At 36.2% G+C, this 13193-nt stretch overlaps 2 protein-coding genes across 2 annotated transcripts in view; one reads left to right on the top strand and one right to left on the bottom strand.

The window, feature by feature from the left end:
• gltpb (glycolipid transfer protein b) overlaps positions 1–12651 on the top strand; it is a 30644-nt gene extending 17993 nt beyond the window's left edge. Inside the window, exon 6 of the mRNA XM_051120643.1 lies at positions 12202–12651. The gene's annotated coding sequence lies outside the window, so the exon portion shown is untranslated. The remainder of the gene's footprint in view (positions 1–12201) is intronic.
• LOC127171762 (olfactory receptor 10A4-like) lies at positions 5396–6643 on the bottom strand. Its single transcript, XM_051120623.1, has 2 exons — positions 6574–6643; positions 5396–6428 (listed from the first exon to the last, which is right to left on the bottom strand). Coding segments are annotated over exons 1-2 (1035 nt in total). The 5' UTR covers positions 6576–6643.
• Positions 12652–13193: the final 542 nt, after the last annotated feature.

Consider the following 13193-nt stretch of genomic DNA (forward strand, 5'->3'; position numbering starts at 1 on the left):
CTTCACAAACAAACATATGTTTGATGTCGGGAGTAAATGACGACCACTATGTTCATTATTACATCCAGCAACACAACACCTCAATCGCTCAATCGGAGATATTCTTGTTTAACTTACATCCCTGCTCCGGCATCAAATAATGGAGGTCGGACTGTTACAGCTGAACTGAGGTGAGACGCTCATGTCAATCAACTATCATGGGTGCGGCCTCCGTTGATGTGACACAACAACGACAGGCATCTGAGAACGGCTCGATTTGAAAAAGGGAATATTATTTTTACAGATTAATTAAAAACCACTGCATGGATTTTTATCATTATAGGGTAGATTTGTACATACACTACCAACACACATTAATGTTCAAACAACATGTAAAAGTGAAGTTTGCATCCGATGACCCCTTTAACAGAGGAAAGAAACTCATATAGGTTTGAAACAAATAGAGAGTGCATAAATGATGACAGAATTGTCTCTTTAATCAGATATGATACCACAATCAAGACTTTATTCATCATTTCAGTCAAAGTTTCCACTGTATAAGTGATTTGGTCTGACCAGAGGCTATTGGATTCAACCTAATTCTCTCTAAATAAAGACAACACTGACAAAGTGACTAATTTGTCTGTCTCATTAAGGCAATGCTGAAACACATACAGATCAGGTCTAGTCTGTGTGAATGTTTTTTTCTCTCTAATTAAACCCAGGCTGCTCTCATCACATGAGGGTTAGGGTTAATGACCTCAGTAGTGACACAATGTAAACACAACAGTGTTCATCCTCTAAACTGATCTCCCCAAAGTCAAACACACATCATAATACACTCAGAACTTACATTAAAAAAACATAACAATAAAAAGTGAGAGACAAAGCCCCTGATCATTAACAAGAAGATTTATTCAGTTTGTAGAATCTGGAATTTAAGAGGTCAAATGAGGTCACCCTAAATTTGTTATGTATTTGATCATTAACAATGATCATTTTCTTTGAGAGATGAGTTTATCGACTATAAAAGTTATTGAAATATTAAAAGATGGCTGCAGCGATGTATGACGAAAATCAGATGTGAATATTCAGCCTCCTCGTCTGCCACCTGGATTTTACTTTTATAGAAGCTCCAAGTAGACAGCAACCTGACTTCAGCCTTCAATATCTGTGAAAACCTCCAAACATATATTTTGTTTGGATCTGCTTTTGCCTCATGATTGCATATGAAATCAGTTTGTGCAAGTGGCATTCACATCGACATCCATATCCACATTTCAACATTCCACACAAGTAATAGACCAAAATAATAATTCACAAAAAAGAACTAGACATAATCAGTTAATAATAAATAATAAATTAATAGAAAATAAATAATGAGCAAAATGTGATGTATAAAGTGTAATAAAATACCCACATGCAGGTTAAAAAAGAGCAGTGGTGTTTGTGTAAGGCTCAGCATTTGGAAGCATGTTCTGCTTACTATTTAAAAAAATAAGTGTGTGAAACAGTGTGCATTATTATATGTTAATGTTACACTGATATTGAAGAAACTAGTTTCTGTTAGCCACTGATGCAGGCATGTTACTGTTTCCAAATGTCAGTTTTCCTAACATAATCAATTCATCGATTTGTTTTGATTTCTGAAAGCCTGTTCAAATAATCAATCACAAATAGATGTCAAAGGTTTAAGTCATCCAGAGATGACTATTCTGTCACTATTTACTCACCTTTATGTTGTTCAGCTAATGGCTTGCTTCCTTAAAATGCACACAAGGCAATATAAGCTGACATAAAAAGAAGACTGTTGTCATGAATTGAATTTTATGAAATATAAAGAAGTTTCATAAAAGCAACATGGAAGTAGTCCATATCACTTCTGTGCTATACAGTAGTTAGCATATGAAGTGGAATATGAAAACCTTTCATTAAATTTGTCCTAAAACCAAAAAGAATACCCGTTCTTGTCTTAGGACAACTTTGATTAACTTTTTTTGATCCACTTCAAATGTTGACTAATGTGTTCTGACTATTTTGAAATCCTATGATATAGCTTCATGTGATACGGTTCAATTTAATTATTGCATGCTTTGCTTCAGGAGCTGCTTCTGTTCTGGTGGTCGGTTGTGTACTCTTTAAACTTCTGAACCTTTTTTTTTTTTTTTTTTTTTGTATATTTGAGTCTGTAGTAATATAGTGAATGAAGGTGTCAAGAGCTTAAGGGCACATTTCTCATGTTTCTCATTCACATTTTATGGGCCTGATTCAGTATATCGACGAAAGTAAAATGGCAACTGACACCCACTACACTGTAAAAAACAATTTGTTGAGTCAACTTAAAATAATTTGTTAATAATTTGTTGCCTTAATTTTAAGTTCAGTCAACTCAAAAAAAAAAAAGTTTATTCAACTTGAAATGTTAAATTATACTAAGTGACAACTTAGATATTTGAGTTGAATCAACTTAAATTTTAAGGCAGCTGGGTTACTTACCCATCTGTTAGGTTTAGCAAACACAAATATATAAGTTCTTACTTAGTACAACTTAACATTTCAAGTTGACTAAACTTATTTTAGGCAGCAGGGTAACACATTTTTTTAAGCTGACTCAACAAATTGTGTTTTTTATTTTTTACAGTGTAGATTGCAGTGTTATAAAATACAATTGCAGTGGGCTGAGGCACTTCCTTTTTCCAAGGTCACTGCGCTTTCACAGTGAATTTAGACTATTCTATTTACTTTTTAGCACTAGTACTATATTGTTTGTCTCCAACCATTCTTAAATAATTTATGAACTAATGTATTCACATGATCGTTTCATTGTCATTTTTTAATTCATACAAAGATGTTGCACAATGAAAGAAAATTTGCTGTGTTCTTTATAATTTGTGTTCTTTGTAATATTAATTAAATGCTGCAAATGAAAGAGTGCAAGTTTTTACAAGATATGATGTTTTATTAACAAGGTTCGGGAGGAGCGCGTCAGATACCTAGCCTAATTAACACAACAGGAGTCCACTCAAGTCAATCAACGCTATGCATTCAAATACAGCTGACTTACCTCTATCCTTTTGACGGTTTATCAGCATCCCTCCACCACCCCATCTCCTCACTCCGAGTTCCCACTACACCTAGGGGGGGGGGTTCTCTGGGTTCGGGCCATTCCCGAGCTCGGAGCCCTTCCCTGGACAGCACGCCAAACATGCATTACTATACTCCGGCTAATTATATGTAAGCGTGAACTCGTGAAACAGTGCCTTGCGAAAATACTCATTTTTTTCATGTTTTGTTATCTTAAATGGCTTTCAATTTCTTTTCCCCCCACATCAATCTACATTCCATACACCATAATGACAAAGCAAAAACAGAATTGTCACAATTTTGGAAATGTATTAAAAATAAAACACTGAAATAAGTACATTGCATAAGTATTAATTCTCTTAACTCAGTACTTACATGAATCACCTTCACAGCCTCAGGTCTTTGTGTATGATGCGGCAAGCTTTGCACACCAGGATTTGGCAATTATCTGCCATTTTTCTCCTCACTTGTTCACCTCTCAAGCTCTGTCACCTTGGATGGGGGCAGATGCACATGTTTAGGTTTCTCCAAAAATATTTGATTGGGTTCAAGCCCAGGCTGTGGCTGGGCCACTCAAGGACATTCACACAGTTCTCTATAAGGCACACTTGCTGTGTGCTTAGGGTCATTTTCCTGTTAGAAGGTGAACCTGTCTGGGGTTTTGAATGCTCTGGACTAGGTTTTCCTTAGGCAACAGATTGTCATTTCAGCAACTAATTTGATCTAATCAGATTTATGCACTCACCCGGTATGTTGAAAACTGAAACGATTACACTCCAGAGTTTTCCTTGCTCCATGCGGTTGTGGTATGTTTTCAACATAATATACAGACAGTGTTTACAAAAACATAAGAAGCAGTTTCCTCCACTATGGACCGTACAGCAGCTGTTTTGTGGTCGCGCATTGGCTGTGGTGAAAGTATTGACGTAATTATAGCCATGATCACCCCGAATTAAAATTAAATTTTTTTTTAAAAAATATCAAAAATGTTTGATATGTTCAGGGCGGCCCCGATTTGTGTGAAAGCAGATCGGGAGGTGCAAGATTTGATCTGTGAACGTCTCACATTAGCAGATAATCCGTGCCTAACATCGGGACCGATCAAGGTGCTCGACAAGATTTTTGCTCAGATTCCCGGGAGGGGAAAATCAGGGCAAAATCGGGCTAAAAATCCCATAGTGTGAACCTGGCTTTAGGCTATCTCTATACTTTTCTGTGTTGAGCTTTCCTTTTACTCTGACGAGTCCTTCAGTCCCTGCTGCTGAAAAACAGCTCCACAGCATGAGGCTGCTACCAGCACACTTTACTGTTGGGATGCTACTGTGCAGGTGATGAGCAGTGCCTTGTTTTCTTCAAACATGATGCTTGGAATTGAGGTTTCAGACCAGAGAATCCTGTTTCTTACAATCTGAGAGTACTTTAGGTGCTTTGTTGCAAATTCCAAATGAGTTTTCATGTGTCTTCACTGATTAGAGGATTGAGTTTGGCCACACCACTAAAAAGCCCAGATTGGTGGAGTGTTGCAGTCATGTTTGTCCTTCTGTAGATTTCTCCTATCTCCACGTATGATCATACAACTTAACCAGAATGGCCGTCAAGTTCTTGGTCACCACTCACTAACTAAGGCCCTTCTCTATCACTTGCTCAGTTTGTCCAAAAGGTCAGCTCTAGAAAAACTGTTTCAAACTTCTTCAATTAAGTGTAACGAAGACTACAGCAGAATTTTTTTTTTGAACTTTTTCCTAGATGTCCTGTTTCTGAACTCTAAAGGCTGTTTTTTTCACCCCAGGGCTTGGTTTTTGCTCTGATATGAACTTTCAGCTGTTAGACCTTTTATTAGGACGTGTGTGCCTTTCCAAATCATACCCATTCAATTGAATTTGCCACAGGTTAACTTCACTCGAAGTGTAGTACCATTACAAGCAATATTAATGCTCCTGAGCTAAATTTCAACTGTCCCAGATAAGGGTATGAAAACTTATGCAATGGAATCATCAAGTTTTTTATTTGTAATAAATTAATGCAAAGATGTTAAAAACTTGTTTTTAGCTTTGCCATTGTTGTGTGGAGTGTAGATTGATTTGGGAAAAAAGTCATTTAAAACAGTTTAACATACTGTAAGGAAGCAACATAAAATGCGATAAAAATTAAAGGGTATAAATACTTTTGCAAGGCATTGTAACTGCAGAGCAAATGTAGAGCTATATATTTTATTAAAAAACAGTAATATGAACACATTATAATACAGTCACAGAAGCATTACAGAAAGCCTCCAAGATGATAATATCAATAATCTCAGCACTTTACACTTGAGCCACAGTTATGTGGTATATTAATGTGAACATTTTAGAGGATGAACAAACCATCTTTGGGTTAACAAAGAATAAATCCTGCTTCGAACCTCTTTAGTTTTCAGTGAGTAGAGGATGGGATTCACACAGGGTGTGAGGAGGGATGTCAAAGACAAGCACACCAGACCTACATTTGGGTCCCAAATAATTCCAAAAAATGTTAAACAAAAGATGGTTACAATAGGAAAGAAGAATAAAGCCACTATTATGAAGTGTTCTGTGCACGTGGCCAGTGCTCTAAAACGGCTCTGATTATTTTTCATTGTGAATACAGCGCTCAGTATACCCATGTAGGTCAAGAAAATAAAAATCGAAGGTCCAGCAGTGAAGAGTATAGTTAAAATAGTGGCATAATTCCACTGGGATGTCACATCGCTACAAGCAAGTACTAAAACAGGAGCATAATCGCAAAAATAGCTGTTGACCTCAAGAGAGCCACAGAATGTCAGGGTTGAGACGGATGTGCTGTAGAGTACCACAGTACAAACAAAGAACCAAACTGCACCAATTATATAAGCCATTCTGGTGTTTGTGTTTATGGACTCCTGTCTTAAAGGAAAACAGATCGCAATGAACCTGTCATAAGAGAGAATACATAAGGAAAATGGTTCGAGGGATAAAAAAGTATAGTAAGTGTACATTTGCAAAAGGCATAGTTTGAATGGAACAAAATTATCTAGAACAATGTAAGTCTTTATCATGCCTGGCACAAGAGAGGTGCTGAGAACAATATCAACCAAAGCCAGATTACCAACGGCCATGAACTTTGGGACATGCAGACGGTGGTCATAGAAAATGATGGTGATCAGAAAGATATTGCATATGACTGTGATCACATAAAGCACCGTGAGGAACATGACATAGATATTACTGTAAGACATTGAACTCAAACCAACAATGTAAAATCCTGCAGGCTGAATGATGGAGTTGCTGGTGTTCTTCATTGCCGTTCTTTTTTTCCGACTGAGCTTCTTTGCAGCGTGCTTCGCTTTTAGTGGGCGAGAAACAAGATACCTGTGAGAAACAGTCACAAACAGTCTGTGCCTTACAAATCACCTTCATAACATTTGAGGACATAAGCCTCATGATATTCAAACAGACATATCACAATGAAAATATACATTTAACATATTACAATGGTATGATAATTAATACATACATGAAAAAAGTATTGTAGAGGTTTGTGAATAACAAACCACAGTTTTTGCCTCTGCTTCACAGTCCAGGATCACTGTGAATCCTGAATGTAAATTTGAAAACATTTTTGGGCAATATATATCGTACAGTTTTTCCTCCAGAGGTGTCATTAAATATGAAAGAACTTCTGGTATCTAGTATCTAATGTCTTGAGAGAAAACACACTCATTAATGTGATATTACTGATGGTGTAACTAATTGCCTTAAGTATCACTAATTAGTCTGTGTCACTAATTAGCATTTATGATCTCCAACACTCTCAAGGTGGGAAAATCATATAGCAAAACAATACAATTAAAAGGTAAATGCTCTAAAAATCATTAATTTTATGAAATAATTAATATATATATAAAAATAAACAAACATTATTAAGAAATCCTGCATGCTTTAGGAAATGCCAGATGTGCATGTGATAGAGGAGAGAAAAGAATATGACTTCCAATAACTTCAGTAAAATGTGAACAAGTTGCAGAGCTTGATTAAATGAGCTGTTAAATTAACCTCAACCCTGAAACTCTTTGAAATAACCCTGAAATATTAAGCTGTTGCTTAATATTTTTTAAAGTTGCTTATTTTCTTTTCTGAATCAACTCTGAACTGACTTGAGCTGTATAATGATACTATTGACTTGTTAGAGCTGCTTTACAGCTGATTATGAATTTGGACATAGGACACGTTCACACAGCAGTGGAATACGGATGCCAGTCCTGTATTTGAGTTCTTAATACGGTTACGTTCACACTAAGAATGCAACAATAGAGTTAGTCCACAGTTCAATACCTTGGTTTTTAACCACGATTTTCGGTTCCGTTTGGTTCTAATAACTTGCCACATTTTGTTGTTTTTTGCAACAAATGAACAACAAAATACTCCTGTAAACATCTGTACACTGAAAAACGCGTGGGTTATTATATGTCTGCTTGATGTTTCTTTTGAGAGAGGTATTTTTTTTTTTTAATTTTACGCAAAATAGGATGGGTTTCATTCATACTGGACACCAGAGGGCGCACTCGGGCAGAAAATCCACATATGCCTCAAAGAAGTAGCACTGATTACATTCAGTTCCAGCCAGGAAATCTGGATACTGCCATAGGAATATGGATATAGGCATCTTTGTAACTGAATTTTGAACAAGATATAACGTTAAACGTTTTGAATGATGAAATGTAAGGACAATAAACACTTGTCTGAAATAATATATGGTTTATCTGTGTTCTTCAAGCCATCTTGTGTATTTTCATAATGTTTAAGTTTATCTGTAAGCCATTGCTAATTGACATACATAGAGTATGAGTATAGAATATAATGTCTGCCTCATTCTGTGATATGAAGCCACGTCAGATCACATAAGGAAGTTATTTTAAACACTCAACTGATGTTGTGAATTAAAAACAAGTATAACGTGCACACACACAGCAAATTCCGAGAGAAATACGAAATTGTTTAAATGCAAAACCGAAAAACCGCAATTCACAAGTGTGTATTGATCCATAGATGTTGTACCGAACGGTTCGATATTATATTAAGAATTTTGATATCCCTAGTTTACACACAGTACGGTTATTTACGAGCGTGACAACTGCATTCTATAACCAAACTCACACCTGTACATTTTCAGGACTCACAGGCTACGTTCACACTGTCAGTTTTTGTTTTGAGCGTCTCGAATACTCTCTGTATGAACATGCAAAAGGAGTCAAGCCCATATTCCTTACTAGTAACCATAGCGACAATGGCCAAAGTAATATCAAAGATGGCGATGTCCATAAAACTGAAGGTTTTATCACTTTCTGAGACAACAAGAGTCCAATCGAGCTGCAAGTTCATTCATCAAACCTTCATTAACCGACAGCAGCTTTTATATTTGGGTGGAGAGCGGAGCATTTGAGTCGTGCACAGAACACAAAACTGATGGAAGCGGCTCCAGTGGAGACTGGATATAAAACTTTAAGATGACACACACCTTAAGTTACAGAAACCACACATGAACGTATGCAACACACAGTTAGACGCATGTTTGTGCAGCAGAGCGGCTGAATGACGTGATGGACAACTAGTTCCGTTCACACAGCATGTGTGTTCCAAGAATGTGGTTGTGAGTCCTCAACGCAACCGTATTAAAGACTCAAATATGGAATTGACAACCGTATTCTGCTGCTTTGTGAACGTGACCACAGTTGCATTCTCAGAACGCAATTCCACCATTTTGAATTGAAAGTAGGTCTGTCATTTATGTGATTCATGTAATGCATATTGATTGTGATGACAATAGCTTTTTTTTTTGTTTTGCATCTTTTAACATATAGGAATACAACTATAATTCAGTGGGTGCATATTTTAAAATAATATTAATTTACAAAAATTCTTGTTCCTGTTCTTTTACTGTTGTTTTTTTCTTTATTTATTTATTCCCCTAAATCCATTCAAATCCTTCATTTATTTAGTTCCTTTAAAGAGGTCATCGGATGCCCATTTTCCACAAGTTGATATGATTATTTAGGGTCTTAATGAAAAGTATAATATACTTTGGTTAAAAATTCTCTGTGGTTGTGTAAAACAACACCCTTTTTACCTTGTCAAAATGAGCTCTGCAAAAATAATCCCATTCTGAGGGGATTGCTCCTTTAAATGCAAATGAGCTCTGCTCGCCCCGCCCCTCTCTTCTCTGTGGAGTGACGAACCTGTTTACTTTTACCCGCTAAACTTGCTAACTAGCACATTATTAGGAAAGGCGATCCCAAAGATTCATAAAAAAAACCCTTATACTCACTTCTGCTGTGAATGACGCTGGATCACGAATGATTCGCACAAACATAGACGGATATATGTAGATCGTGAGCCGCATTCCCTAATCCACTGCATCTTCAGCGGCTCAGATGTCGGGAATGACGACCACTATGTTCATTATTACATCCAGCAGCACAACACCTCAATCGCTCAGTCAGAGATATTCATGTCTAACTTACATCCCTGCATCGAAAAAATGGAGGTCAGCAAATAGGGTGAGAATTGCAACAAATAGGGTGAGAATTTTCATTTTTGGGTAAACTATCCCTTTAATTAGCTTTAATAACACATAATCAGGGCTTCATTCATTCATTGCAATTAAAGTTTTCACTGCATAAGTGATTTGGGCTGACCAGAGGGTATTCACAAAATGTCATTTTTCCAGATGAGCTAATTTTTCCATTCTGCCACTGGTCAGACAGTCCGTTAACAGTTAACCAACACCTACTGTATACATGCTGTATAAAGAAATTACAATCCTAAGGGAAAAACACACACTTCTAAACAACCTAATTCTCTCTAAATAAAGACAACATTGACAAAGTAACTAATTTGTCTGCCTCATTAAGACAATGCTGAGACACAAACAAATTAGGTCTCATCTGTGTGAACGTTTTGAGCTCTAATTAACCCTAGGCTGCTCTCATCTCATGAGGGTCAGAGTTAATGACCTTAGAGGAGACGCAACATAAACACAACAGTGTTCACCCTCAGAGCAAGTTAGGTGATCTCCCCGAAGTCAAAAACATAACATAATACACTCAGAACTTAAACGAGAGAGAGCCCACAGTCATTAACAAGAGGAGGATCTGGAATTTAAGAGGTTAGCTGGGGTCACCACAGATTTGGTATTTATTTGTTCTTTAACAATGATCATTTTGATGATCAGATCAAGACAAGCTTATCTTCTATAATGATTATTAAATTATTAAGAGATGGCTGCAGCAACGTATGACAAGATCAAAATCAGATCTGAATATTAATGAGATTTTGCATCAGATGTTTATCATAGTCTGCCACCTGGATTTTGCTTTAAAGCTCCAAGTAAACAACAAACTGACAACAGCCTTTAATATTTGTGAAAACATTCAAATATGTTGTTGGGAATCTGCTTTTGCCTCATGTTTGCTGATGAAATAGTGTATAAGTGGCATTCACATTTTTACATTATGAAAGACACACGTCGTGAAATTTAATTAATGATTGCATGAAGGACAGGGAAAAGAATTTACATTATTGAAAAAAGAACACTTTTACAGCTGTTTCAAAGAAGAAATTGCTTCAGGAGCTGCTCTTTGCGAGTGTTCTGGTAGGTGGTTGTGCACTTCTTAAACTTCTGAAACGCTGACACTTCCCTTTATAAATGTGTGTGCAGTTCTGATAGTTCCTATATTTTGAATTTTCAGAATGATTGTGTTTGAAAATCTAAAAGTGCAAAATGTTTTCAGTGAGGAGGTAGAAAATACAGTTTGTACAGGATAAAAGTCATTATGTCAATGGAATGTCGCATAAAACATGGAAACCCAATAAATGTGTATGTGTGTGTGTGTGTGTGTGGACAATTACACTACATAATGAAGTGTTCAAATCCCAAATAAGTTTTTTCTTCACGCTTGAGTCTGTAGCCATTTCAATAATCTTGCTTTTGCAGTTTATGAATGTGTCAGGAGTTTAAGGTTTCTCAGCTTGTCTAGCCATGTCATGTCTTTTCATATAATGAACAGGAAAAGTGTGACTTAAAAGAGAAGTCCACTTCCAAAACAAGGATTCACATATAATGTACTCACCCCCTTGTCATCCAAGATGTTCATGTCTTTCTTTCTTCAGTCATAAAGAAATTATGTTTTTTGAGGAAAACATTTCAGCATCATTTTCTCTGTATAATGGACTGATATGGTGCCCCGAGTTTGAACTTTCCAAAATGCAGTTTAAATGAGGCTTCAAACGATCCCAAATGCGGATGTAAACAATCCCAGCTGAGAAAGAAGGGTCTTATCTAGCAAAACGGTTGGTTATTTTCATAAAATACAATTATATACTCATAATACAATTTATATACTTTTTAATGTCAAACGCTCATCTTGTCTTGCTCTGCCTGGACTGTTTTTTTTTTTTTTTTTTTTTTCCAGCTCATGACAGTTAGGGTATGTGGAAAAACTCCCATCTCATGTTCTCCCTTAACTTCAAAATCGGCCTATATCGCTGTGTTGCCTTTTTTGTTAAGGGTGTTTGATCTTCTTTGCATGTTCACTTTGCAAAGACTGGGTCGGTACTTCTGCAGCGATGTAGGATGATAGACAGAGCACAGGGAGAGCTAGACAAGATGAGCGTTTGAGATTAAAAAGTATTTAAATTGTATTTTGTTTATGAAAATAACCGATCATTTCGCTAGATAAGACCCTTCTTCCTCAGCTGTGATCGTTTACAACTGCATTTAGAATCGTTTGAAGCCACATTTAAACTGCCTTTTGGAAGTTCAAAATCGGGGCACCATAGCAGTCCATTATATGGAGAAAAATCCTGAAATGTTTTCCTCAAAAAACATGATTTCTTTTATGACTGAAGAAAAAAGACATGAACATCTTGGATGACAAGGGGATGAGTACATTATATGTGAATCTTTGTTTTGGAAGTGAACTTCTCCTTTAAGCAAAAAGGCAAGTGTAATTACAACTGTCACCCACTAGATTGCAGTGTTACAAAAGACAATTGCAGTGGGCTGAAGCTCTTCTATTTCCAAAAAAAACAGTATGACTAGTATGTATTAACTTTTCTGTTCTTTTATTTGTGTTTTGCCTAACAGAATGGCCATTCCTGTTGGAAACCTCTGCTGCAGTTTGTTAACAGTGTACATGGTAACTGGCTTCTACACGTCTAAACAGGTCACTGACTTGGATTAGCAGCAAATCAGCTCATTGGAACTTTTTGGACAGTTCTTTTTTATTTTTTCAGCTAATAACCATTTTAGGCCTTGTTAAAATCGGTAGGCCTACATGCTAAATATGGCACCATCTATATGCACTTTGCAGACAAAGCAGCTTTTGGTTTTTATAAAAGACATAGTGGATACATAGAAAGCAAATTTTCAACAGTGCAATTATTAAAAAGAAAGAATTGCTTTTATGTGTGGTGATAAATAATGTAAAGGCAGCTCTTTCCTAGGTGTGAACATTTTGTGAACACAGGACATTGTTCTTTTATCACACTTACTATATATTGTTTCTCTCCAACCGTTCTTAAATTATCTATGAACTTTGAGAATGACCATGTATGCATGAACATTTTGTTGTCAACAAACAGAGATGTTGCACAATGAAAGAAAACATCTGTTGTGTTCATATTGTGTTCTATATGTATTGTGTGTTAATAACATTTGTCATAAGCTTTTATGACATTCAACCAGAAATCCAACAATGAAAATCTACATTTAACATATTACAGTGACTGTATTAATGATCATTACACATAGGCCTACATGAAAAAAAGGATTGTAGAATTGTATGGATAACAAACCACAGGTTTTGCCTCTGTTTCACAGTCCAGGATTTCTGTGAATCCTGAATGTGAACTTGAGATGATTTTTGGGCAATATATTGGCCAATTTTTCCTCTAGAGGTGTAATTAAATAGAAAAGAATCTCTGGTATCTAATAGTCTAATAATCTTAAATTGCCTTAAGTGTCACTAATTAGTCAGTTTATTTTTGTGTTCATTTTTGTAACAACAACAAAAAAAACCCAGAGGGATAATGCAAAGGTGGCATTATGAACTAACACTCAAAGTGGGAAAATCATAT

The sequence above is a fragment of the Labeo rohita genome, chromosome 10 (genome assembly GCF_022985175.1).
Source record: "Labeo rohita strain BAU-BD-2019 chromosome 10, IGBB_LRoh.1.0, whole genome shotgun sequence".
NCBI lineage: Eukaryota > Metazoa > Chordata > Actinopteri > Cypriniformes > Cyprinidae > Labeo > Labeo rohita.